General features: G+C 44.1%; 5 protein-coding genes across 9 annotated transcripts; 3 read left to right on the top strand and 2 right to left on the bottom strand.

Moving 5' to 3' along the window:
* The first annotated feature begins 395 nt into the window (after nt 1–395).
* On the top strand, nt 396–5,742 carry LOC138203903 (uncharacterized). 3 transcript variants are annotated; one of them, XM_069158918.1, is made up of 7 exons: nt 401–667; nt 1,504–1,608; nt 2,955–3,044; nt 3,338–3,412; nt 4,083–4,153; nt 4,322–4,493; nt 5,142–5,742. In XM_069158918.1, the coding sequence occupies exons 2-7, from the start codon at nt 1,540–1,542 to the stop codon at nt 5,349–5,351; spliced, it is 687 nt and encodes a 228-aa protein (XP_069015019.1). In that variant the 5' UTR covers nt 401–667; nt 1,504–1,539; the 3' UTR covers nt 5,352–5,742. The 3 variants fall into 3 exon arrangements, with proteins under 3 accessions (XP_069015021.1, XP_069015019.1, XP_069015020.1); XM_069158919.1 differs by having other exon boundaries at nt 1,501–1,608; XM_069158920.1 differs by lacking the exon at nt 2,955–3,044 and having other exon boundaries at nt 396–667.
* Nucleotides 5,743–9,756: 4,014 nt separating this feature from the next.
* LOC138203865 (uncharacterized) lies at nt 9,757–15,897 on the top strand. The gene is made up of 4 exons (XM_069158867.1): nt 9,757–12,125; nt 12,881–13,820; nt 13,932–14,099; nt 14,732–15,897. The coding sequence occupies exons 1-4, from the start codon at nt 10,124–10,126 to the stop codon at nt 15,252–15,254; spliced, it is 3,633 nt and encodes a 1,210-aa protein (XP_069014968.1). The 5' UTR covers nt 9,757–10,123; the 3' UTR covers nt 15,255–15,897.
* Nucleotides 15,898–15,903: 6 nt separating this feature from the next.
* On the bottom strand, nt 15,904–17,665 carry LOC138203900 (complement C1q tumor necrosis factor-related protein 3-like). The gene is made up of 4 exons (XM_069158914.1): nt 17,354–17,665; nt 17,180–17,248; nt 16,790–16,921; nt 15,904–16,392 (listed from the first exon to the last, which is right to left on the bottom strand). The coding sequence occupies exons 1-4, from the start codon at nt 17,610–17,612 to the stop codon at nt 16,112–16,114; spliced, it is 741 nt and encodes a 246-aa protein (XP_069015015.1). The 5' UTR covers nt 17,613–17,665; the 3' UTR covers nt 15,904–16,111.
* A 2,548-nt stretch (nt 17,666–20,213) lies between these two features.
* Nucleotides 20,214–22,336, top strand: LOC138203901 (cerebellin-2-like). Of its 2 annotated transcripts, none has more exons than XM_069158916.1 (3): nt 20,214–20,580; nt 20,698–20,838; nt 21,572–22,336. In XM_069158916.1, the coding sequence occupies exons 1-3, from the start codon at nt 20,259–20,261 to the stop codon at nt 21,829–21,831; spliced, it is 723 nt and encodes a 240-aa protein (XP_069015017.1). In that variant the 5' UTR covers nt 20,214–20,258; the 3' UTR covers nt 21,832–22,336. The 2 variants fall into 2 exon arrangements, with proteins under 2 accessions (XP_069015017.1, XP_069015016.1); XM_069158915.1 differs by having other exon boundaries at nt 20,689–20,838.
* Nucleotides 22,183–27,009, bottom strand: LOC138203871 (kelch-like protein 33). 2 transcript variants are annotated; one of them, XM_069158872.1, is made up of 4 exons: nt 26,059–27,009; nt 25,035–25,983; nt 24,692–24,862; nt 22,183–23,699 (listed from the first exon to the last, which is right to left on the bottom strand). In XM_069158872.1, exons 1-4 carry the CDS (start codon nt 26,864–26,866, stop codon nt 23,180–23,182), a joined length of 2,448 nt encoding a protein of 815 aa, XP_069014973.1. In that variant the 5' UTR covers nt 26,867–27,009; the 3' UTR covers nt 22,183–23,179. The 2 variants fall into 2 exon arrangements, with proteins under 2 accessions (XP_069014973.1, XP_069014974.1); XM_069158873.1 differs by lacking the exon at nt 22,183–23,699 and adding an exon at nt 23,706–24,007.

The following is a 27,009-nucleotide window of genomic DNA, read 5'->3' as shown; positions in this document are numbered from 1 at the left end:
TAATGCATACATTAAATAGGGGGTCCAGGAGGTCATATTTGACCTTATAACCTTTTGTTACTATGCAGAAGTTAAATCTTACTTATCACTCCTTTAACTTTTGTAGATTGCTTAGCATGCATTATTTTTGCAACACAATCAAAGAAACACATGTAACAGGCTACACAGTACCTATACAAATTGTGCTCAAACTTAAAATTTGAATTTGACAAAAATTCAAGTTAAATTAGATTTTAATGCTCAGGTGTGAAAAGCAAAACAAAAACAAAACAAACGACGACCGTATCAACACGACCCATTCATACCTACACATAAAACAAACGTCATCTTTCACCGAGTTCGTCCGGTCTGCTTTTATTGTGAAAGCTCTTCAACGGAAGCGGCTCCCGCCGCGTCTGCGCGCTCCCGCGTCGGTTTGCGGGAACGTTCGGTTATCCCGGCGAGCGCGCGCTCCCCGGACCGTAGCCGCCTGTCACCGTCGGGGCTGACATCACACCGGAGGATTCTTTGCTACAATGTCAAACATCCAGAAGCAGCGCGAGCTCGCGGCTTCCCCGCGCCACAATGAGAAGCATCACCGCGTTCTCCTGCTGCTCATCCTCTAAATACCGAACTCCGTTCACCTCCCACGGGTTTGTTCCATCTTCTCGGACAGGATGCGTTTGAGGTAAGATGGGTCACTGTTCTTTTTTTTATTTTTTTATTTTTTTATTTTATTTTTTTTAACTACCGCTTATATTAAATAGTTATTTCTAAATGTTCTCATCATATTTTAATTGAGGTCGTTTCTTTTGTGTTTGGACATCATTTATTAACTCGATCTTGAGAGTGATGACACGCTCTTTATGTGAAAAGTTCTCTTTAACGTTGATTGTCGTAGGCTGTTACGTAATGGGAGTGCGGACAGAGCCGGGCAGATGTTACAGTGAGCTGCTGTGGTGACAGATCTCTGACACACCGCAGCATCAATTCTTTTGGACTCCGCCGTTTATTTGAATGGACAAACGACACAAATGTCCTCACAGGAATAAATGACTTGACATTTCACACGCTTGTCATTGGAGGGGGAAAAAAAAAAAAGCATTACTCTGAAAATGTTGTTTATTGGGCCTTTTTAATCACCAAAAATAAATAAATAAATATATATATACAGTTTAATGTTTAGTTATTCAAAAGGAAATATTGAGTAACACATGCATCAAAGTCTTTAGACTTTTTCAGAGGTTTCGCTGATAGTTATGGGTCATAGCAACAAAACAATCCTATTTTATCTCCATACACTTGAGATTATGCACTTACACTTTATAGCTCTTTGGCTTTTTGCATAAAAATAAATATCACAATATTAATATTTGGAGCAGTTTTCAATAGAGTTCCTGTTTTAGCTAATTCAATAAAGCATTTTTTTTTTTTTTTTTTTTTTTTTTTTTTTTTTTTTAGCCGTTAGTGTTAAAGAGTGAAAATACAAAGGCTGGTGACGCCAGTTTGTGTTTGTCCCAGCAGGTCTATGTGAGTGTGTGTGAGCCAGGGTCAGAGGTCATGCTGCGGAGGGAGTCTGACTCCCACGGCCTCTTTACCTCCGGAGAGACGTCTGACAATGACTGTGAGGTGAGGTTGTTTATTTATAGCCCACCTTGCTCCCCGACGAAACCCGGATGTCCCCTTTAAAGTGGACCCGGGGCCTGAATGTGCTGCCCTGCGGTTCCGTTTCTGCCGCTCTCTGGAGTCGGCTTCGGAGGACACGTTCCACACATGCGCAGTCGGATCGGTGTCGGTGACATATATCCCCCCCTCCCTCTCTCCCCCCTGACGCTCAAAGTCAGACCTCAGACCACATTTGATTTCTTTTTTTTTTTCTTATATATATCATTTTAAAGATTAATTCAAATTCAACACCTATTTTAAGTTTTTTTGTTTTTTTTTCATGAGGCCCAGACTTTGTGGAGAGTTCATTTGTTTCCCCACCTGTATTCCTTTAAGACCCCAACTCTGCTTCTGATTGGCCCTGAGGATATTCTCGCCCATCACCATCACTCTCCTGGTGCCGAAACCTAACAAAACTTAACCAAGTAGCCAATCAGAGGCCGAGTCTGGCTGGTCTTAGAGAAACGGGTCGGAACACAAAAACGCCTCTGCGGACAATTCTGGTAGTACGCCGATTTTTTTTTTGCATACATACCGTGATTATGAAATATATGTCTTCACATACTTGCGGATGCAGAAAGTGTAATTCCAGCGTCGGTGTCCCGTTTTATTGCCTTTAATTGATACAAGATTACATTTAAACAATAGCGACAAATAAGCAAGTATATCCAGCTTTTACTGTAGTTCAGATGTTGTTGACCTCTTTGATTTTTTTTCAGCTGTCAGAACTCAAATTTCCAGCAGCGGCAGCTGATTTATCCACTTTTGAGCAATTAAACATGCCAAAAGAGGAAAAAAGATTACGATCATACACTGTATATAAAAGTGAACGTGAAAAATGAGGCCAGTGCAGAAGTGCCTTACGGTGCAATACCACCGAGGGCCAGTAGGGGTCCGCTCCGTAGACTCCAATTCAACTTCTCATGAAATACAAAGTCAGTAAATTCTTCTCAAGATAATTCCGTAATTGATTAGATACTGAGTGACTTTGAGAGGGGGAGGGCGGGGGGTGGGGGGGTGTTTGACTGACCGCTCGCTCCGCCCCCATCTCGTCCAAATATGGTCACGGCCGGTCGCCGCTTAGTTACAATCCAGAAACCTCACCTCCGAGCCTCTCCCAGCGACACGACATCGTACCGCATTATATAAGCAGGCGTCCATCAAAGCTTTCTTTCTTCTTTTTTTTTTTTTTTTTTTTTTCTTTATTCCTTTCCTCTAACTTCGTCAATACGATAAAAGGGACGAGGCGCTTCGATAAGTCAACAGGTCGCCGGTGTTTATCCTCTCTTGTCTCTGTCTCTCTGTCTCAGATGGGGGCGAGTTGTGGAGAGGTGGATGTAGTGTGTCTGTGCGAGGCCGGTCCCTGTACACTTTATTCAGAAGCACACACGCCTACGCCGGTGAGTGCTCCGGCTTCCCACTTAAGTGTCTGCGGACCGTCGCTCAGCCCGCTCGGATCGCAGCGTTTCTTCATCTCCATCACCTGCCTTTGGTTTCCTGCTAACCTCTCTCTCTCTCTCTCTCTCTCTCTCTCTGTCGTTGCTGCCTCTGTTTTTTTGTTGTTGTTTTTTTTTACTCTTTATTTTAAAAGAACTGTTCATCTTCAGATTTGTGTATTTTGTCCTTTTCACAGAAGTGAAGTCAGTCAGTCAGTCAGTCAGTCAATCTATCTGTGCTCTTTCTGTTTCCTCAGGACACACTCCTGTGTGAACACTGTGGGAAAAAGAGAGTCACGATAACCAGGTACTCTGAGGGATACGGCACGGAGGTAATGTGCAACATATGTGTGCGTTTCTGTGTCCTGTTTGCGTGTCTCGGGGGGGGAGGCAGTAGGGGGGGGGGGGGGGGGGGTTGCAGCCGTGTCGTATCTTGGCGGGAGTCGGTAGATCTTGACATCTTAACGTCACAAACAAAACACTTTAAATGTGCCCCCCCCCCCCAAAAACAAAATCTCTAGCACGCAATATATTTAACTTTCCACTTTTTTTTAATCGAAAGGGATAGTTTGACATTCTGGGACGTGAGACGGAGACGATCGATACCGCTCGGACAAAAATAGGAACGCGATGGCACCCGATTTAAAAAGCCTCCGGAGCTCGTTAGTCATGTTACGGGTGAGAGGTGTGAGCTGATTCATGCCCGGTAACAATGGCGACGACACCACGTTGACGCATGAACGCGCGGGGGAACGGCATCATCGAGTGTAGTTACCGGTTTACGAGCGGCGACGGTCGGCGGTGACTCACCGGGGTTCCGTTCGACAGCTACAAAATAAAAGCCCCCCCCCCCCCCCGTCCAATAAATGTGGGAGTTTGTGTTTCTGAATGACTTTTGGTTTTTTTGTTCTCCAATTTCGACTTCAACAGCTAATATGTGTATTTTTTTAATTGATTTATCTTTCTATGACATACGTTTCATGCGTTTGGTTGTGCTTGCAGGAGGAGTGCGTCCTGTCCGACCCTCAGGGGGAGAGCGACGCCGACGCCGACATCGAGGACACGGATTGCAGGTCCGTACGTCGTGCACGTTCCCCGCGCTTCAGCTTTTCCGCCTGTAGTTTCTCTCCTCCTCCCCCCCCCCCCCCCCCCCCGCCCCCCCGCCCCCTCCTCCCCACTCTCCCTCCCCGCCCCGAACGTCTTGACGGACCTTCTTGTCTTTTCGGCTTCGCTCGGCTCAGACTCCAGGAGCCCGGTTCTCTGCAGCGAATCAGCTCGCGGAGACGCAAGCGTCCTCGGGTGGCGCGTCAGGACACCACGGAGAGCGAGGACGACGGTGGGCGGAGCCACAGATCCCATCGCTGGAACCTCCGGCTCAGTCCTGACAGAGCGCACAGCAGGACCATACTGGAGGTAAAAAACAAAACAAACGACAACAATCAAACGTGTGAGGTCCAATTAGTTGCTGTGCGCGTCTGCTCCCCGTTATTACAGATCATTCAACGTCACAAAGCACCGCGACAGACGAGTGTTCCTCATTTCCCCATCCCCGTTAGTCAGGTGAAGTTCTGCTGTTCAGAATTGATGGAAACAGAAACATGAAATATGAACTCACCAGCGGTACATCTTCTGGTTTCATGTGCTAAATTTGTGATCGATCACGCTCTCAACTTGTGATTTTTTTTTTTTCCCGGTCCAGCCGGTGATGATACCGATCATTTTCACCAGGAGATCGATGTTCGTGTCTTCTTGTGAATGCGGAGAACGTTGTCGTTTTTACCCGAATCCTCGTCCTCGTCCTCAACCTGACCGATTAGTGTCCGTGCCTAAGCCCAATCAAACCGCGACAATTTCGCAAGGTCAACCCTTTCTTTTATTTGTCGTTGCCATGGCAACACAGCTCCAGCGCGCACCCGGTGCCGGTCCCCTCCACCGGTCAAATGACCTCACCATTCAGGATGCGTTTGTCCCACACGTCACTTCGGGATTCGGCGGAGGTTTCGACGGCCGATGCACGGGTGGAACATTGAGAGCCGCTTCTCGTCCTCTGCTGTGTTTCAGGAGAGCGTGTCGCAGGTCAGGCCGCTGGTCATCTGCCGGCCGAACACGGAGGGGCAGAAGAGCCCGGCCGAGCTGCCCCGAGGCTCCAAGCTGACGTCTCTGTGGCCGTCGTCCCTCTCGCTTCCGCTCGTCCTCCTCCTCGCTCTGCCTCTCTCGCTCTCCCTCGTCATCGTCATCGTGTCCTTCCTCCTGCCTTGGGCCAGCGCTTGACGACGGCGATGACGGCGATGACGGCGACGACGACGTCTCAGTCTGGTTTCATTTCAAATATTCTTCAAAGTTTCTACCAAACTCGGACAATATTCTTTAAAAAAAAAAAAACAAAAAAAAAAAACAGATAGCACGCAAATCAAATACAATAACAATAACAGGTTAGAAATATTGAATTTGAAATTTTTTTCAAAAGAAGTAATGACCCTCTGGAGGCATTTCAAACATCTAGATTTCTGTTCATTTACATGTAAAGTCAGAGCTCGCTTCTGTCTCAAAATCTCACCTTCCGTCTCACTTCCTCACCCCCACGTTTGTAAAAATAGACCTCTCATCTCGCTCCTTATTCTAACGAGCCACCGGAGCCCCTAATAGGAGGAGGGAGGTGGGGGGGGGCCGGGAGAGGGGGAGGGAGAGGGGGAGTGAGAGGGGGAGTGAGAGGGGGTGGGATTTCACCGCAGGTTTCAGGGTTGTGCAGGTAAACATATCAAAAAAAAAAAAAAAAAAAAAAAGGAAACACTAACCGGCTCGATGGGGGAAGAATGTGTGATATAAACAACAAAAATAAAATGCTGCTGAACTATGCAATTCCTCCGTTCCTACCGGCGGCGTACTTCACCGCTGCTCCAGAGCGTCCCCCGTGTCCTCGGCACCGTCGTCACCTTCCTGGCCCCGTCCCGATTTCCTCAGAGGAATACACTTTGTGAATGCAGGGAGTTATGCTTCTAAAATAAGAGCGTGGCCCAATTTAAAAAAAAGCAATAGCAGGAGAGATCTGATATAGCTCCCGTCGCGTATGATCTACGGCACATCTGTTGTTTCAATGAGTGGATTACATGTATTATTTGACTTGTTGCCCATCCTTCCTCCTGACACGTGCACACGTGTGTGATTTTAGTCAAATAAGCTGACCTCAAAAAAGAAAAAAAAAAAAGAAAGAAAAAGAGCTTTAGTGGAATTTACCGTAACCGTATTAAAGCAATTTAAACACAATTTAACAACCTTACAGTTGACATTTTACTACTATGTTTAAGAACGTTTATCTTATTTATGTCTATGTTAAAAAAAAAAAAAAAAAGATATTATTATTTAAGAAAACCAAGCTTGACAATCAGTCATGCTGCTTATTTCTACATAACTGAGGGAAAAAACAGCCATCTTGGCTTCTCTGCAACGTATGTTTAATGTTGTTTTTGTATGTTTTTTGAAGTTATGATCATGTTTTTTCACACCGCACTGAAGGTGCTTGCATCCCTGCAGAGAAACGTTCCTTTTAAATTAGCATCGGGTTGTTCTGTATTAGGTAGTTTGACTCTTTTTTTTTTTTCTCTTCCAGCCTGCTGTACCGCTGGTCTTCATTTTATTTCTGTGTGTGTGCTCACCATTTGTGTTTCATGGGGTCGTAGAAGTTCAATAAAACTAGATTGTATTTTGACAACAACAACAACAACAAAAATGTTGCTTTGTATTTACCACTATTAAACAGGCGAGTTGCGGGTTTAGCACGCGGGACAGTTTCTTAACCGGACACTGACACCTTCCAGAGTCTCTGCTGGTTGCCTGGCAACGTGACACAGCATCAAACTGCAACTTCAGCTCCCATAAAAAAAAAATAAAAAAAAACATACAACTTTTTATAGATTCAAAACAAAAACGATGTCATTTTATGGTGGTGGGAGGATTTCGGTTTTGCTGCTACCTCCTGTTTCCCGTCTTCATGCCAAGCTAAGCTAACACGGTGCGAGCTCGAAGCTCCATGTTTACTTGACATGAGATTTCTTTCAAGTTTTGGTCTTTCACTGTGAAACGGAAGCGTTCGTCTCAGCTTACAAAACACGCGCTTTTAATTAGTGGATGACGACGCTCCTTCCCGCACCGCTCGTACTTCTTGCGCTATAATGGAGCCTCATGTCCCAGCCGTGTTGCTGCTCTTGAGGAAAGGGCCCGAGGGAGGGGGTGTCGGGGGGGGGGGGTCCCATAACGAGGTTAGCGCTCATCACTCCTCCTCTCACTGCATGCGTTGTCATGGTAACAGTCGGGACTGCGGAGGAAACCGACTTCTCATAAGTAGATTTGTGAGCTGCCGCCCGGAGCCAAACGCTCGCTGTGAGGCGATGACGCCAAAAAACGACAGCAACATCTGCACACCTGCTGCGTTACAAACTCGGGGTGTGAATGTGGCCGTGAACAAAATGTTTGCTCGTTGTTAAAGAGGAGAAGGAACTGCTTATGTTTTTTTCCTAGTCGACATTTACAGAGAAGTTGTATTGGATTTGTGTCGCATATTTTGTTTTCCATATCTAGTAGAGCTGTGCGACGGCTGTAATTGTCCAAGGTTTTTTTTTTGGTTTTTTTTTTTAGAAAGTCTCATTTTGATCGAATTTGTGGGTTGAAAATTTGAATGCCGACAAACGCATAACAACGCACTAAGTCTGAAGAAAAATGTTCACGATGTTTCCACTTGTAAAATATCGAGCACACATTTTTGAATTTATTTCTCTCTTTGTGTAGTGTTGAATAAGGACCTGACTCACTGGTCTGTTTGTCTAAACCTCTCCGCAGTACTTTTGCATGAGATGCCTCACGCGTGAATGTCTGAGAGAAGAGCAGAGTCATTGTGTCCTCAGGTTGGAGAGGTGTTTTTTTTTTGTGTTTTTTTTTTAAAGCGAAGTGTTGCCCACCAGTTTCACTTCCAGCTCACCCACTCACAGCTCTTAAACTTCAAAGCCTTTCAGCCGATAGACTTTCATTACAAAACTCACTCTGTGCAGAAGACCAAAAAAGGTGTCGCGCCAATGATCTTGGAAGAAACGCGAGGCCAGATTTTGATGTTAAAGAGGAAAGACCTTCGGATCGGGGGCACCGAGTTGGTGCAGATTCATGAAAAATAGAGACATGACGAGATTAACCGCCTCGCAGGTGTCTCCCACTGCCGATCAGTCAAGTTGCAGTTTAGTTCCTGAGTTATGTTGGCCAATAATGGCCAGAAAAGTTGTTTTTGCAAAACATTATGATGCAACTGTAAAACTGACCTTGGAACTTTTGGGTAAAAATAGTCATCATGTCACCATTTTATCCTATTAGACATTTGTGAGAAATGTTATCAAAATGAATGAATGAATTTTTCTTTTGTTGTGAGTGACCTTCGACCTCGGGCATCAAAATCCAACCAGTTAGTTCTTGATTCAAGTAAATATTTGTGCCACATTTGATGAAGTTCCCTCAAGTCGTTCTTCATATATCGCATTCACAAATTGGAGATGGACATGAGGTCACGGTGACCTTGACGTATGACCTTTGACCCTCAAATATCTCATCAGTTCATCGTTGGGACCAAGTAAAGGTTTGTGCCAAGTTTGCGTTGTTGAGATGTTGTATTCACAAGATCAGTCAGTCGGAAGGAAGGAAGGAAGGAAGGAAGGAAGGAAGGAAGGAAGGAAGGAAAAGGCAAAAACATAATTTCTAAGGTTATGAAGTTCGCTGGCGTTACGGTATAAAAACACTAACAGCTAAATGCAATATTATGGTCGGTCTCCTCAAGCTGTCTGTAATTTTTTTGGCAGTTTTGATACAGTTTGATATGCCACAGAGATTTCCTGTTTGTGGAGCTGACCGCCTTTGATGCAACTGTTTCCAACTGAAAGTACTGAAGTCGTTATTAGCGAAGACGGTACCTCACTTGATTGGTGCACCGCGACTTCGTAAATACTTGACACTTGTGTAAACTGTGGAAAGGCAATCAATTTACAACTAGCTGGATCCGGTTGCCATTTCTAACAATGTGGTAACTTAAGGAGGGGAGCATATAGAGTACAGTATGTGAGGCTCCATTGTCAGCTGCTTGTGGCGCTATCTTTCAAGTCAAGGTTACAGTCACTTTCTCAGCGTGCTGAAAAGCTGACCAGCCGACAGGTGTCGTGTGTTTTGTTGCCCTCTTAGCCTCCGTCTTTACCCTCATGCCTCTCGATCCTTGACCCAAATTCCACGGTTTTTGGACGTGGAGGAGCAATGTGATTCCACTCTGGGCATTCAATACTGATCCCCAAGTCATATGCCCCAGAATAAAGATGCCTGCCAAAGCTCTTTGCGATGTCGCAGTTCGCAGACTCAAGACGGGCACCGATCCAGCTGCCTGCAGGTCTAGATCCTTGTTTATTAGTTGCTTGGGTCAAATTTTGACAGTATGAATATTATAACTGTTCAACACGATCACCGCAGTAATACACTGCAATGTGGAATAATTTCAGAGCATGAGGATGAACTGCAGGGCCTGTGAAGATAATTGTTTTGATAATGAACAATAAATAATCATAAAGTGTCACAACAAAGCAAAAAAAAAAAATTAAAAAAATAGACACCCCAAATATGACCCGACATTTAGTGCATTCACCCCTCGCAAACCTTTGTTAGGTCTCCTAAAACTGTCTTGGATGTAAACAGGCTGTCATTCCTGTTTAGATGGCAGCCTGTTTAGTGATATGAGGAATTATGAGCACTCGGACATTTACATGGAGGAGGAGGGAGGCAGGAGAGGTAGAAACAGACAACACAGCTGAAGTCTGTCGACAGGGAAAGAAGTGGAGCTGCTTGCAACAATAACAGCAACATCCCAACAGTGGATTTTTATCGGAGACACAAAGTCTGCTACTGTATGTGCTTCTTTCCTCAAAAACTGCAAAAAGTAAGTAATCTGCAAATTCTTTGGCAGCCGGAGGTGTGAAGGCTTTGACAGGTTGAAGGGATCAGTGCAGATTATAGGCATATCGGACAGGATGGCCTTGGCTGATCCGTGCAGCCAGAAGGAGTTGGGTAAATGGGAGAGAGAGATGGAGAAGAGGAGGAGACGATGGAAGGAGAAGGCTTTGCGCTGGATTAGAGCGGAGGACAGCGATGAGGAAGAAGAGGATGAGGTGGGAGAGGAAGGCGAGTACAGATACAGCGGGGAAGGGGATGTCAATGAGGAAGAGGGAGAAGGCGAATCAGGAGGAATCTGTGGGAGTGATCGAGAGAGGCGGTTTAAAGAGGACAAAAGGGAAGATGAGGAAGGAGGTGGGGAGATGACTAAAGCAGAAGAAAGGGTGGCTGTGGAGGAAGAGGAGGAAACGGAGGTGGAAGTGAATGAGGAAAGGGAGGTTGAGGAGACGGACGAGGTGGATGAGGAGGAAGAGTGGAAGGTGAGGGAAGCAGAGGAAATGGAGAAGAGGAGGAGACGATGGAAGGAGAAGGCTTTGCGCTGGATTAGAGCGGAGGACAGCGACAGCGATGAGGACGAAGAGGATAGGGTGGGAGAGGAAGGCGAGTACAGATACAGCGGGGAAGAGGATGTCAATGAGGAAGAGGAAGAAGGCGAATCAGGAGGAATCGGTGGGAGTGATCGAGAGAGGCGGCTTAAAGAGGACAAAAGGGAAGATGAGGAAGGAGACGGGGAGATGACTAAAGCAGAAGAAATGGTGGCTGTGGAGAAAGAGGAGGAAACAGAGGTGGAAGTGAATGAGGAAAGGGAGGTTGAGGAGACGGACGAGGTGGATGAGGAGGAAGAGTGGGAGGTGAGGGAGGCAGAGGAAATGGAGGAAGGAGGAAATGATGTTAGGACGGACGCTGAGGAGAGTGAGGAAGAAGTAGGGCAGGTGAGCGAAGAACAAGAAGAGGAGCTTCAGGAACAGGAGGAAAGTTTAAGATATTGGCTTAAAGAGCAATTCGGAGAAGAGGGTGAGAATATTCAGCAAAACCAAGAAGATGAAGCGCTCGAAGAGGAAGAGAACCTTTCAAATTCAGTGCACGATGAAGATTCAGACTCGACAGGACCTGAAGCGCTCAAAGAAGAGAACCTTCCAAGTTCAGAGGAATCAATGCACGATGAAGATTCAGACTCGGCAGGACCTGAGAATGAAAATTTCAACTTGGAAAGACTCGACCTTGAAGACCAATGTGTCGAGAAACAACTTGAAGATCCAGATGAACGGGAAGATCCTGGTGAAAAGTCACGTAGGAAGGAAAATGGTGCCTTTGGAGCCTGGACCTCTCAGGAGAGGGATGAAGAAGAAGATGAGAGTCAGAAGTTGACGGATGAAGCGGAAACAGTCACCGAATCGTGGACAACTCCAGAAGAGTTTCTAGATGATTGTGAAGATGCTCAAGAGGGAGCAGAAGAGTCTACAAATGACGAGGAAGCAGAAGATTCAGGGGATGAAGACAGTGACGAAGAGGAGGAAAAGATTTACTGCAATGACGATTACCCCACAGACGTATTCCGCACCTTGAATGAGTTCAGGGACTCCTCGCTTCTCACCGACATGACTTTGAGCACAGAAGATGGGAAGAGTGTCTGCGTGCACTCATCCGTCCTGGCTGCTGTCAGCTCCTTCATCCTGACATATTTGGGTCGAAGCAAAGCAGAAAACTACAGACACAATAGAGGATTCGGTGATGATACAAGTGCTGGTGTTCACACGTGGTCAGTGTCTTTAGGACCAGAGCTGGATTCCGTTGGGCTGGAGGCGATTGTGGAGTTTGCCTACACTGGACTTGTGTCGTGTTTGAACGAGGACAACGTGAGACGGATAAAGGCTGCAGCTCAAACACTGGGCGCACCCAGGGTGATGAAACTCTGCAATGAGGAAGAGGAGCGGCCCGCTACAACCGAAGGGCAGGAGAAAAAGGAAAAGATCACTGCTGCAGAGCAAATGAAGATCAGTCTTCAGGCCATCAAACAGCTGTGGATGGACGGAGCCGGCTGCGACGTGACTCTGGAAGCTGTTGGGGCGTCGCTGAATGGTGAGTAGACCAATGAGTGAATTCACAGCCGCCTACGTTGGATCGACCCCCCCATCCCTCGCTGCCAAGGTCAAATTCTTTCATCTGTATGATTTGTTTCTTTGCCATCAAGATGGCACTTAATGAAACTTAAAACCATCTCCGTCATCTGAGAGTGACCACGTTAGATCTCTATTTATTTATAACTTTGGTATCCAGAACACGATGCCCAGCATTTCTTGTTATTTGTAGCTCTTCTAAATATGATTTCAGTCTCTGTTTGTTTACGAGGTTAGTTGGACCTTGATTACATTTTTCAAACCTTAAACCACCAAGTAAGACCTGACAAGTTTGTGTTGTCAATAATGCCATGATACGACCATTTATGAAGCACTTGGGGTACACGTGCAACAATCTCTATGGGAATTGTCTTCAACTCAGCCCAGTATCATGCCAAGGCATGTAATACACCCGTCTGTCCAGTAGAGGAGGCCGTGTCAGTGTCACATTTTGTCTCGCCGACACGTGAAACGTGCACGCATGTATGACCAGGGCGAAAATGGAGGAGGTCAAGTGGTTTCTGTGTCCAAACCTAAGCCACTTTACTTTCTGTGCAAAGGCGAGGCAAAACTTCAGTGACACTCTATCGTGTAGTGGGCTAACGGGTGTATTACTGTGGCGTCATATCAGGATGTTTTAATGACATGCATAAAAGAAATAAATGAAATGTCAGTTGAGATGACAGGATATTTACCTGATTACCATCCTTTGTAAAGTCCACAGAGTCATCCTGGCTGTAAGTAGCGACTACTTCCGCGGCATGTTCACCTTGGGAATGAAGGAGACCAATCAGTCTCGTGTGAGCCTTCCCTTCCTGTCGGCGTCAGAGCTGGAAGTTCTCATTGGCTGCTCCTACAGCGGCGCTCTGCCCCTCAGCTGGAGGTGCGTCTTCGAGATCACCACCACTGCTCTCCAGCTCCAGTACCGACCTGCCCTCTCCCTGTGCCTTAACTTCCTGAGTCAAGAAATAAACCATCTCTCCTGCTTGGACGTGGTATCTTTTGCCGAGGCCTATGAGATGGGACAGCTTCTTGAAGTCGCCGACGATTACGTCCTGCGGCAATTTCAAAAGGTGGCGTGCACCTCAAAGTTCAAGGACCTGCCAGCCAAACAGCTCCTGGGGTACCTCAAAAGTCGCTCGCTCTGTGTTCCATCCGAGCTCGTTGTATTCAGAGCTGTGGTGACCTGGATCCAAGCGAAGCCCAAGTTCAGGCTAAGACTCACTAAAGCCCTCATGGAAACCATCCACTTTCCCCTGATGACATTCAAGGAATTCAAAGAGGTCAAGTCTCAGAACATGTGGTCGGATCACAGGTTGGCAGAGCTGTATGAAGCGATCTTTGAAGATTTTTGCAGCACCGAGACCGCTCCACACTATCAGTGCCGCATCTATCTGCCAAAAGAAAGTTTAGTCTTGATTGGAGGCGACCACATCTCCGAGGACGTGGGTAGCCGCGCCATCAGCAGAGACCTGTGGTTCGGGAATTCCCTGCGGAACCATACCGGGATAAAAAAGGCCATGGAGTGGATAAAGTTGGGCGAGATGCCGGAACCAGCGAGGTTTTGTCATGAGGTGGCCGTGCTCGAAGGACAACTGTACGTGTTTGGAGGCAAGAAGTATTACGGCCTTGGCGACACCCTGAATTCTGTTCACAGGTGAGAGAGAGTAACCACTGGTCCTAACTAAAAATATAACAGCTTTACTATTGTTTCACCATTTCTTTGCTTTTTTTTTTTTTTTTTAATCTCATTTTATCACATCTGTAGGTATAACCCCCTTCAAAACAGCTGGGAGTGCCTGGCTGAGATGCAGCTGAAGAGAAGCTGTTTCTCTGTGGTTGTCCTGTATGGAAAGATGTACGCCATCGGTGGACATTGTGACCCCGACTTCATTGACAGTGTAGAACGATACTGCCCCAGCACAAACTCTTGGAGGTACGTTTGATGGGACATTAATCTTTCAAATCAAACGGTGCTGTTTACTTTAAGGGTTTAAGATCTTGCTTAGATTTGCCCCACGACCATCTACCACCACACTCAATGATTTGCTTGCTACGAACCTCACAAAAACAAAACATTGAATCTGATGCAGTGGCAAAATGTAGGCTGCTGAGTTCTGTTAGGAAATCCACGGTTGCCAAGAACCCCTAATTCTTACAATACTCCAATTGAAGTAATGTAAGTGTGGGCTTAATAATCTGTTGCGCAACAGATCCAGGGTTTGTGTTTTTTGGAGGACAGGTAATGTAGCTGGTGCCAACATCGTCAGTCTTTGCTGATAAAATGGATTGGCCTGATTCGATACGCAATATTCTTCTGCAGAATATACAGTTGCAATCAAAACTGTTAAAATTCCTCGAACCTGCGAGACAATCTAGCTTATTGCTACGATTTATGAAAATATATCAACTAAACCTTTGTAAATAGTCACAGTTTAAAAATCGAATGGAGTGATTTTTGAGAACATGACATTCTTTTATTTCTCTTTTGCTTTTGTGTTGCCGCTGCTTTAAATCTCACCAAAGATTTTCAGGTAAAAAAAACAAAAACAACCTTGTCTCTTTCAGCTTCACCTGGCCCCTGGATCTGCCGATCAGCGGTCACGTAGCAAAAGTTTCACAAGGGCAGATCTTCGTGTCAGGAGGGCGAAATGGCGACTACTCGTGTCTCGCGTCCATGTTTCTGTACCGCCCGGACACGGGAAGCACCTACCTGGCAAACATGACCAAACCTCGAGCTCACCACTGCATGGAGACCCTGAATGGATTTCTTTACGTAGCAGGTGGGATCACCACAAACGATGACGTCACTGTCGTTGACCAGCTGGCCTGTGAAGTGTACAGTCCGGCGACCGACACCTGGTATGCGTTTACGTCTCTGCCGATGCGGCACGTAGGGGCGGGAAGTGCAGTGTTGGAGGGAAAGTTTTATGTGCTAGGTGGATACAGCCAGGAGGACTACAGTGAGACTAAAAGTATTCATCGCTATGATGCCGCCACGTACAGATGGGAGAACATGGGAAGGATGCCTGGGCCAAATAACGACATACGAGCAGCTCTGCTGTGTTTGCCACAACACTTCCGAGTGTGAGACGAGGTGACAAATGTCGTCACTATGTTGTTTCAAACAAGGTTTACTGATGCTGAGGTTAAGTTAAACTAAACTGCATGCACTTAAACACGCATGTTAAACACGAGTGGTTTTGCAATTTTGCATTGTTCCATTTTAGATTAACTTGATGAAGACATTAATCCTACACAGTATATGATATTTTATAGCTTTTGGGTTGCCAGTTTGGAATATTTCATGCATTTTCAGTGTTTTAAAAGGCTCAAAAGCTGCAGCAGTAAAAGAGGTCGTTTTAGTTAATAATAGTATGATTTCTTAACAAAACAAAGAATTAAAATGTGTGATTTGTCGAATAACAAACTGTGAACACAAGATGGAGCTGCTTCCTCACGTGTTCATAGTTTAGGTAGGTTAAGTTAGGTAGTTACTTTATTAATCCCCTAGGGGAAATTTTTTCGCTACAGCAGCATACAGAAGCAATGAGATAATAATAGAAATAATAGAATACAATAATAGAATATAATTGAATAGAATAATAGAAAAGCAATAAAATAGCAAAAATGTGTTTGCCTGAGGCTGGTGAACACGTTTGTTATTGCAGGTGAAGAAAAAGACAATGTAATATGTTCTTAACATTCACATGTTCATTAAAATGTATTATGAAATTAAGAACAAAAACATGCCTTTATTAGTTCCTTTATTATGACTGTTTTCATTGCTATTGCTGGAGATTTTATTTTATTTAGGTAATTATGAGGAAAGTATTAGCCAAGGTGATTATATTTTTGAATTTTCATATCAGCATAGGGACGATGGCTTTGATCAAATACATTCAGAATGCCCTTATTGTTGAATGAGCATCTCTTCTCAACAATCCTTTACACTGGGAAGAGGAGAAACCCGCTGAAGGTGGTGTGGCCGTTCAGGTTGTCAAACACTCTGCCGTTTTCCCACAGCTGCACGTGCACCTCATCGCCCGCAGCCAGCTGCAGAACAGCTGCGTTGCTGCTGCTGTCAGAGCCGTCGGCCGTCGGGCTGTCGTAGGTGGAGATTTGCAGCACATCGTTCTTCGTCAAGATGGCCCCCACCGTGTGAGTGTTGTAGCCATAGGTAGCGAAGGTGAAGTAGTAGAGACCGCTTACTGGGGCCGTGAAGACGCCTGCAACAGAACAAAAGGGAAGGAATGGAGTTAAGTTGCATGTCAAAGGCAGATGGTCATCACAATGTCACAGTCATCACAATGCTGTTTTCAGGTGTAATAACCTGTCAGCAATACAATCAGCATCGGAAAACACCGAGTCACACAGCGCCGGTAAATTCTTCTATTGTTTGATCTTGTTTGAAATACCAGAAGCCAATTTTCACAGCGGGAGGGAGATTTAGTGTCTTCAGGAAGTGGAACAACTATTTATTTACAAAGGAAAATCTTCTGTGGAAGTAATACATTTCCCCATAGAAACAAAAACAAACAAAACAAAAAAGTTTTTAAATTAATAGCCCATTTTAAACACAAACTCAGTGTAAAAATGATGTCGTGTCATTGAATCGCACAGTACCTGTGTTTGAATTGTAACCGTTGCCGATGTTTGAGAAGACCCTTTTGAAAATCAGAGTCCTGTCGGTGCAGGGTCCTTTGTATATTTCACCAAAGCTTGCCAAAGAGGCCGAGAATGCAATCTGAGGAGCCGCTGTAGAAATGAAAATGGGGAAAAACAATAACAGAGTTTAAAAAAAAATAAACGCTTACAAAATGTCAAAAAAACAACATTCAGACAGTAGTTTGCAAGAGTTTACAATTCCTTACAGTTTTAATGTGAACAATTATGTTAATTAAATTCCACTTCAGGGATTTCTTTTTTTTTTTTTATTCTTGGAAGATTTGACGGACTTAATTTAGCATTGGAAACATAAAATATGTGTTGGCTTAAACAGTTCGACCTTCTTACCTTTAGCACTTATGTTCTGTTTCAGCTCATCAATCTGCTTCTCTGTTGCATCCAGTCTGATTTTCAGGTCTGTGCAAGTTTTGGAAAAACGTAAAAAAAAAAAAAAGCAAATTTATTTAACTCACACTTTTGGGTCAAAATATCTGTCCCAATATTTCAGACGTCATCTCGTACCTTCGTTTTCCGTCTTCAGTTTGTCCGTTTCAGCTCTCTGTCTCGTCAGCTCGTCCACAGTCGCGTTCAGCCTGGAGTCCAGAGCTTCCACGTCGTTCTTGCATTGCTCGACGTTTCCCAGTTTGTCCTCCAGATTCTTTATCACCTTCTCTTTGGCGTTCATCCACTCGCTGATGTCCGCGTCGCCTCTCTGTCCGAACCCCGGCCCCACCAACACCAAACCCAGGAGGGTCGGCAGAATCAAACCTCTGAACTCCATCTCTTCCGTCTTGAATTTGTGTTGGGGTTTTTTCTTTTCCCTCGCTGGATTATATATCTGTCCTCTGCCACGAGGACGGCCCTTGGATGTCGTTGAGCGAGCAGTGTTAAGGCCCACGGGGATCCCATGTCCTGACAGGCCTGCTGGGAGGGTTTTCTAAGTGCGTCTGCTTGCAAAATATCAACAGGAAATGTGACATGTACATAAAACATGAAGACAGACTTAAACCGCCGAAGGGCCATCTCTAAATCATGTTGTGGGGTTACGAGTTGCACAAAGCAAAATCCGTTTTAGAAAGCCAGATGGTCTTTGTCAGAATCTGGAGTGACGTGAAACACTGGTTCACATCCAGCAGGTCTTTGGTGAAGGAAACGGTTTTAATGATATGAAAGATAAAAGTAAAAATGAACTCTGCAATGTGTTGCTTGCACAAATACTGTAGAATAAGCAGCCAATAAGGTAACGTTATGTAAAATAATGTTTTGATCTTCCACTTTTCTTCGTCAAATTCATGATAAGGGCTCTGCCATGTTAGAATAATGTTGTTCATCTATTTTCTTACCTTCTACATGGATCATCAGCTGGTGAGGATTCTTTATTTTTTGTGGGCTGGGAAATCCATGAAATGTGTATTTTCTACAGACTTGTAGTGTGACCGGGGTTAACTCAATTAACCAGCGAGGTTTGGCTGATCAAATCTGACAGTTTAATGACTGGTAGCGGGCAACAGAAATGAGACGGCTCGTAAATTTGTTCTCCCGTTATTTGACAATGCCTCAGGACTCAAAAATTACCCCGCAGCGTGACCTGACCGGAACCATAAAAAAGTCACGGTCTCCAGTCAGGATGAGTGAAAAGCGCCTCGAGGGTGCGTAATTCATCACAATCAAACAAGTCATCTCCATGATGACGCTGCGTAGTGATGAGCTTTCAGCTTACTCGCCCTCATTGTTTTCAAGGCAACATTTTTTTTTACCCACATTTTACAGGATGTTGTTATTTGTGCTGCACCTCTGCAGCGCAGCAGGCGGCCCTGTATTTTAATGCAGTCACAGTCAGGACCTCTGATATGTTCATAAATATATAAACAAGACATTCTGACATAAATGATCACAAATAATACATATAATCATATTATATATATTATCATAGATAATTATATGAATAAATACTCACATTTCTTATTAGGGGTGCACAATATTATCAGCACTTCATTTAAAATGAAATATCGGTCCAAAATGGACATCTCTGCCGATACCGCTTTAATCCTGTTTAAATGTTTGATGATTGAATAAATGTCTGACGCCATGTGCTTCGAGCACAAATGTCTGCATGCTCACCCTGGTGAGCATTTTTCAACTCTACATCCTGGTTCAACAGCATGAAATGTCAAACTATTCTTCCCCTTACATGTTTCTCATTCCAGACATGGTGGTTTGATAATTGTTATGTTCCACAGAACGGTCGTCCTCCTCTGAGTCTGTTTCTGTTGGAGGTTTCTTCCTGTTCGAAGGGAGTTTTTTGTTTTTTTTTGGAATTCCTCAGTGTCGCCCGAGTGATGGCTCATGTATAATTGTTGGGTTTCTCACGATGACATTGTAAGACTTGGTAAAGTCCTCTGAGATTACTTTATGTTGTGATTTGGCGCAATATAAAGTTACTTAGCTCGCATTGTGTCAGAACGTCGCCCTTTTCATGTAAATCATCTGCTGTGGCCTTCATCGAAGATTTAGGTCAGGACTTGTATATGTAAATGATCGTCTGTTACATTCAAGCGGTCACAATGCTGAATAAGCGTGTAAGGTGCAACTCGACTGGGTGGCAGAGGCAGAAAGCTGCAAGGCAGTAATTCTAATGTCTGTCTTATATGCTTCTAAATAATTGTTGATAATTCACAGTTACTGTTTGCTTCTGTTTAATCATTTGCATCCTCCACCCAAGAAAAGTTTGCTTCAGGCAAGCTAAACCTGTTTTCTGTCTGTTCTTTTCACTGGTAAAATGTTTTGTGATTTATCATTGCAGGGGACTTTTAAACACCTGACATGCCAAGCTCTGAGATTTCCTGCCCTTATTTTCTTGTTCCTTCATAGCTTCCCGGGGACGGCATTACCACCTCGTCAAGAGTGGTTGACAGAGTACTTTTTAATCTGATATGACAGGCACGAAAATTAAAGAGAGACGTGAGATTGTCCCTCACGGGTTTGTCAGCCATTTTACCTTTGAGAATGTAAATCACTTGAAAAATGGTCATGATAATGGCTTTTCTTATTGCAATATATTGGCTTGTATTTCCCACACACCGAGGCACACGCATAGGTTGGAGCCAGTGGATTCATCCCAAACATTACAAAAACATCAAACATAAGTTAGAGAGGCTGAAGACGAGTTTGAAATAAGCGAGAAGCAGTTGGGAGAAAAAAAAAAAAGCCAGGCTGACAGCTGTTATCTGTATTTGTCTGTTGTTTCTGTAGGGTGTGGTTTTTTTTGTTTTTTTTGTTTTGAAGGAGGGAAAGTTCTTTCTCCAGCCTTGTTGTCACGAAAGGGCCGTCCCATCGAAAATAAAAGGAGCTGCCTCATGAGCCTTGTACCCAGTTCTTGCAGAGAAACAAACAGCAGGCGAGTTAGGAAGCAGTTTCATCTGTGAAAATGTTCGTCAAGGTGGTTTTCATTCTTGGTTTATTTGCAGTTGCAACTTCTGTCCTGCCGTTCGAACGCAAGTGTGACCCGACGCCAAAAAGACCCAGAACAAAACCAACTCTTTGCTCAAATTTCTTTAACATTGAGCACATTTATAAGAAGGAGAAAACTCTTGAGGAAAAACAAAGTGGTCTGCAAGAAAAGATTGCTGCCGTTAAGAACACTGGAGACAGCAACCATGATGACCTCGTACGTCTGACGGCACAACTGCAAGCCTTCGAGAAACGTCTGAGTTCAATTGAAGAGGCGAAGGACGACAATTCAGACAAAGGTAAAGGCAGAAAAACAGACTCCACATGTAGTTGTTTGATAGATGTGTATTTCAAGAGAAACATTACAGCCAAGAGCTCGAAACTGAACCTAATGATGTCTTCTTCAGTTTCTTCAGTCAGTGACAAGGTGGCTTTTTCGGCACAAATCGTCGACGGTTACAACATGTTCACCGGACTGAAAACCGCCAGCACCGTCTCAACCCTGATCTTCAACAAAGTGTTCACCAATGTCGGCAACGCTTACGACAGCAAAACCGGTACGACACACTTTCTTCTGCAGAAAGCGGACCGATGATTGACATAAGATCGTATCTATTTTTTAAAGCTGACTCGATATTATCTGGGCAGCTACGGACAAACATGCAAAACAGTTTTAGAAAGGAAATCCATGACAATAAGACATGCAGTAAACTCATCAGTTGTGCACATTTTACAAAAGGTAGCATGTTTTAAAACATTTTTTAAATCTTTTTTTATCGATTTTCAAAAGGGCTAATGTCGTGGTACCAATTCTTTACACTTAGAGACTCAACATTTGGGAAATTTGCCTGCTTGCTTTCATACTGAGAGATGAGGAGATCAATATCTCTCAGTACAATAAACATAAACCACCAGCTGGTGGAATGGATTGGATGGTACACAGGAATGGATTGGATGGTACACCTCAAGGGGCTATTCCTCATGAACAATTTCTAGAAATATACCCTACACTATTTCTTGGGCTAAACCAGTAACATCCTTGCATTTCCACTGGTTGCTAAGCAACCAGTCTGGGCCAGTATACTTAAAAGAAACTAAATATTACCTATTGATTAGCATTTGATTGTTTGATTAGATGTGTTTATTTGGAACTGTACCAATGTTGGCTGGATTATATTTCGAGGCAACATTTCAGTTTGTTTTTTTATTAATTAATTTTTTGATTAAAAATGAACTTTTCTCATTAGTAATACTAATCATGTGAAATCACTGCATTCTTCTCTCTTATAGGCATCTTCATGACTACAGTGGAAGGTGTTTACATGTTCTCCTTCATGACTTTTAGCTACCACACCCACACTTCAGGAGTCATGTTGTTGAAAAATGGCAAAAGGGTAGTGAGCACCTGGGAATCCAGAGGATGGGGCTCAACGAGCAGCACAGTAGTACTTGAAATGAAGGTCAAAGAATGTGTCAGTATCGCCCTGCAGATGGGAGGAAAAGTACATAAAGCCATCTTCAGTGGGTTCCTCATCTACCCAATGAAGTAGATTCATGGGGATAATAATCGTTATTCTGATATTGACTTGTTCTTGTTGAAATCCAGAGAAAGCTTTTGAATTTATTGATATTTATATCCATTTTAAATGTAAAGGGTTCACTTATGTGGTAAAAAAGTTCACTTCAAGCTGCTAATCATTACCCAACCGACCTCAGATGAGCAGTAGTTGCTGAGAATGGAGAGTTTACTTCTGCACCACAATGAGGGTACGTGCCAGTTCTTATTAATTAATGTTGTTGAACCATTACAGTGTTCTTTTATTTTCTCTGTGTTTGTACATGGAGGACACAAATAAACACCTATCACAACAACTTGTTATCAATATATGATTAATATGTGATTCCATACTTTTAAACACAAATCGAAGCCACTGAGAGTGCAAAACTAAATTGCCATGTTTTGTTTGTAATTGATTCTTTGGGTTATTTCATCTTACAAACTGATCATTCTGTTTCTACAATAATAATAATAATAAAAAAAAAATGGTTAACCTGCTGATTTTGTTTACATTATTTCTACTTCTTCAAAAAGATTGTCTAAAACTTTTATAATCTCAAGTGACAATTTTATATTTATATCAAAAAAATATTTCTGAAAAAGTTGTCAAATATAAATAAATACAGATTGTGATGATTTGCAAATCATTAACCCATATTCAATTGAAAATAGATCAAAGACAGGAAATCATGTTGAAAATAAATGTTATTGTTCTATGAAAAACACATGCCCCTTTTGAAAAAACAAATTGTCTGCAAACCCAGTTCAGTATCCACAGTGTTCCTGCCTTCAAACTCAAAATGAGCATATATTTTTCATAAAACAATCAAATTTCTCAGTTTCAACATTTTATATGTTGTCTTTGGGCTATTTTCAATTAAATATGGCTGAACATGAGTTACAAATCATTATATTCTCATTTCATATACATTTGAGACAGCATCACAACTATTTTGGAAAAAGGGTTTTATACAAACAGGCTGTAAAATCTAATGCTATACGTTAATTAAAACAGAATTTTGTCACTCGGCAATAAGGAAGGACATGCAGTTACTTTAAGAATTCATCAAAATATAGTGACTAGTAGTTGGGTACTTTGTTTTATAGTACTGTATTTACGCAATCTAAAAAGTACTGCAACAAAACATAGACTTCTATCTGTCTAAATGAAACCTGTCAATAATCCTTAAAAGTTTACTAGTATATTAAAACAAAAAGTCTCAAAATTTCTAAGATAATTTTGTCATTTTTGTCCCATTTCGATATTTGATACTTTTAATTATAATAGCTACAGTGTCTAAGGTTTCATCCTGAAGCGTCTCTGATTTTGACCAAACCGCTTATTCTCTGAAGCGCCGCGGCAATCGGAGCAGACAGGCCCGGATGTCGGTAACAGCCCCTGTCAGTTTGCCCATGTTCTCCCAGCGCTGTGTGCTGGGATCAAAGCGGTGGACCAGTCCGGACTCGCTGTAGTCGTCCTGGCAGTATCCTCCCAGTACGTAGACCTTCTCCTCCAGGACGGCTGAGGCCGCACCGACATGGGGAACAGGCAGTGACGCAAAAGCAGCCCAGGAATCGGACACGGGATCGTACATCTCGCAGGCTAGTCGGTCGGTGTAAAACTTCCTCAGGTTACACACTCCACCGGCGACGTACAGGTGACCTCGCAGGGCTTCCATGCAATGCTGGGCCCGGTCGTGGGTCATGTCTGCCAGGTAGGTGGTTCCTCTCTCCGGGTGATACAGGAACATGGAAACCAGACACACGTACTTGGAGTTGAACCCTCCAGAGATGAAAATCCCTTCGTTCATGTTGGTGGCGGCGTAGCCACTCAGAGCCTGGTCCAGAGGCTGGGCGAAGCTGTAAACAATTAAAGAACATGGGAAGGTCGTGGAAAGTTAAAAGTCAAATATTATATGGTTTGACAGATAATAATGTAGCATTAATCCATGAGACACAAGAGGCAAATTGTATTTTAGGTGTAGTGGGGTTGAATGTTTCTCCTTACAGTGAATGCAGCTTGAGGCCTGACTCCTTCCTCAGCTCGTCACAGGGTATAAAAAGCACCTGCTGTTGGTTGCTCTCTCTCTCTCTGGCCTCCTGTCCTGAGCCTGCTGTGGTTAGTGGTGCAGTGTTGAGGAAACCCCATGGTATTTGGCCATCTTTTCCTGTTTGGGCAGCCCCATACCAAAGGTGGTTCCTTTTGACTGGTTTTGTATTTGTTGGCTTTTAAAATCATTTTGTATTTAGTTCTTATCTTTCAGAGAAGCTGTGTGTTGCATTGTTGGCATGCCAGGCACTCGTGGCGAGGTCCCTGCACTACTGTGTGTGTGCGAGTGTGAATGTGAAGCACTGGGATACCATTTTGTAAGTTGCATCCTTGTCTGCTGTGAGGTTTGCTGTGTTGCACCAGCAGGTGAGTATTTGGTAGCACTCCTCAACAGCACTCCTTTAGTTTTCTTTCTTTAGTTTTCCTTATTTTGGACTGTAGTTTTAGGAATCTTAGACTTCCCTTTAGATTTTAGTTTTGATTTAAGGCCTTATTTTAGATCAACATGTAATAAAGATCATTTTAATTTCCTTAATTTTAATTCACTGCCATTTTATTTATTAAAATTTCAAATTCAAATTTTATTTTATTCAAATCTCATTTCCTCCGTTGTGCCCTCGCCACGCAAACATAGGCAACTTTTAAATGTCGTGGCAAATTGGAAAAACATGTCTGCTATTCAAAACCAGCATTACATATCCTCGATATGTTTGACTGCTGACGCTAAGCATTGATACAGCTTCTGCTTTTAAGGTCAGTACTGTGTCAAATAGTTCACTTCTAGCGATATCGCTAAAATTACCTCCAGGAGTCGGTGTCTGAGTTGTACATCTCGACGCTGTCTGTGTTGGTGTTGATCTCCTTATCTCCACCGATGGCATACAGGCGCTCCTCATGTACCACCACTGAGAAGTTACTTCTGAACTCCAGCATGTCAGCCAACTTCTTCCAGCTGCCCTCCACCGGGTCATAACTGGCATGTGTGCAGAGAGAAACAAATAAAACGTAAGACCACAGTTGTGTGGATGATCTGGTAATTGAAAGTCAGAAGAGAATATTATTATTATTATTATTATTATTATTATTATTATTATTATTATTATTATTATTATTATTATTATTATGCACTAACTGTCTTTGTTTACCTGTAGGCAGATTTCATCATGTCATCCTTGGCATAAAAGTAACATCCTCCAACTACATACAGCCTCCCCTCCATCACCGCGACTCCATGCCTGAACTTTGGCCTGTCGGGAATCTCACTGAGTCTCCTCCACTCTATCCCTTTCACCAAACCCGTGCCAGTGCGAAGGGAGTTCACAAACCACAGTTCCCTGCTTGGTATGCGGTGACCCACATCTGGGTTCAGCTGGTCTCCCCCGACCAGAACCACAGCGTCTTTGGGCCGCCTGACCCGACAGCAGTCCTGGTATTGTGGAAGGCTGGAACTAAATTCTTTGAGTGCTGAACCATAAAGTTCCACCTCCGTGTTTCCATAGCACTCCATGCGCAGGTTCATGGCTCTGACCTCCCTGAACTCTCGAAAGGTCATGAGGGGGAAGCGGACTCCAGTCATCAGCAAAGCCGCCTGGGCCAATCGCTCCTCTGGATCGGCCTCAATCCATGAGATCACAGCTCGAAATACAAACAACTCAGAGGGCACGCACAGACCTTCGCTGCGAATGTAGTCTAGAAGCTTCTCTGCCGGTAGGTCCTGAAACTTTGCTGTGGTTGACACTTCCCTGAAGTTCCTCAGTACAAAATCATTGGCTTCCTCAAGGAGCTTTGACATCCCGTAAGCTTCAGCAAAGGATGCCACGTCCAGGCAAGAGCTCGCCTGTATTTCTTGTTGCATAAAGTTGAGGCAAAGCGAGAGAGCGGGCTGGAAATGAAGCTGGAGGGCCGTGCAGGTGATCTCAAAAACGGAGTCCCAACTTAGTAGGAGGACCCCGCTGTAGGAGCAGCCAATAAGAGCTTCTAACTCAGACGCTGACAGGAAGGGAAGGGCAACACGGGTCTGATGGGATTCCCTCATTCCACAGGTGAACATGCCGCGGAAGTAGTCGCTGGTTGCTGCCAGGAGGACTCTGTGAACTGGAGACAGCCAGAAGAACTGTTCAAACTCTGGCCGCTATCAAACAATCACCTGACAACTGCAATCATACTAACCATGGAAAGAAGTGCTGTCCACATCCAAGATTACGTCACACCCCACTCTGTCTGCTTTCAGCTGTTCGATGGACTGAAGGGTCATCTTCATCTGTTCTAGAGCAGAAATCTCTTCCTTCTTCGGACATCCACCTTCCTTCATTCTTTCCTCTGTGTGGCACAGATCCAACAGTCTTGGAACCGCCAGTTCTTCCGCTGCAGCCTTGATTCGCGCCATGGTATCATTGTTTAAAGATAACACAACCCCAGTGTAGGCAAACTCTACAACTGCCCGAAGTCCGACATGGTCAACCTCGGTGCCCGAGTGTACCGACCATCTGCGGGCATCCTCGGCACGGTCTGGTTGTTGCCCACTTTTTTCCCTCAGTCTCTCCAGAATGAAGGTGCTAACAGCAGCCAGAATGAGGGAGTGCACGTGGATGCTGTTTCCATCCTCCGTGGTCAGAGTCAGGTCGGTCAGAAGAGATGAATCCCAGAGTTCTTTCAGGGCCGCAAATGCCTCTTTAGGATAGGTTTTACTGCAACGTGTGTGGACTTCATATCCTTCATCCCCAAATGGATTGTCGCACGTGTGGTCTCCATTTCCCTCCTGACCACTGCCACTCATTCTGACCTCTGACCCCTCTTTCTTACCCGTCCCACTCTTCAGGCCCATCCTGGAGTCATTGTAGGCAACGATCCTGCTCAGCTCGCGGTTGTCCTGTTCCATCCCTTCTCCACCTTCTTCAATCACTCTTTTCCTCCTCTCCTTCTCTCGCCTCCATTGATCCTCCCACTCCATTAGCAGGTAACGCCGGGTAAACTCCATGTCAGTGGGAATTTTCACTTCGCATGATAACTAAAGTTGTCTTTTCTATGTTTTCCCTACAATTACTGATAACATCCAGCAAAAGCGTATCGTCTTGACGAATATCCTACTTTTTCATGTTGACTTTTTCTGCTCCCACGAAC

Source organism: Embiotoca jacksoni, unplaced genomic scaffold, assembly GCF_022577435.1.
Source record: "Embiotoca jacksoni isolate LCO1_2020_lvr unplaced genomic scaffold, fEmbJac1.0.p SCAF_24, whole genome shotgun sequence".
NCBI lineage: Eukaryota > Metazoa > Chordata > Actinopteri > Embiotocidae > Embiotoca > Embiotoca jacksoni.
This window is presented reverse-complemented; position numbering and strand designations above follow the sequence as displayed.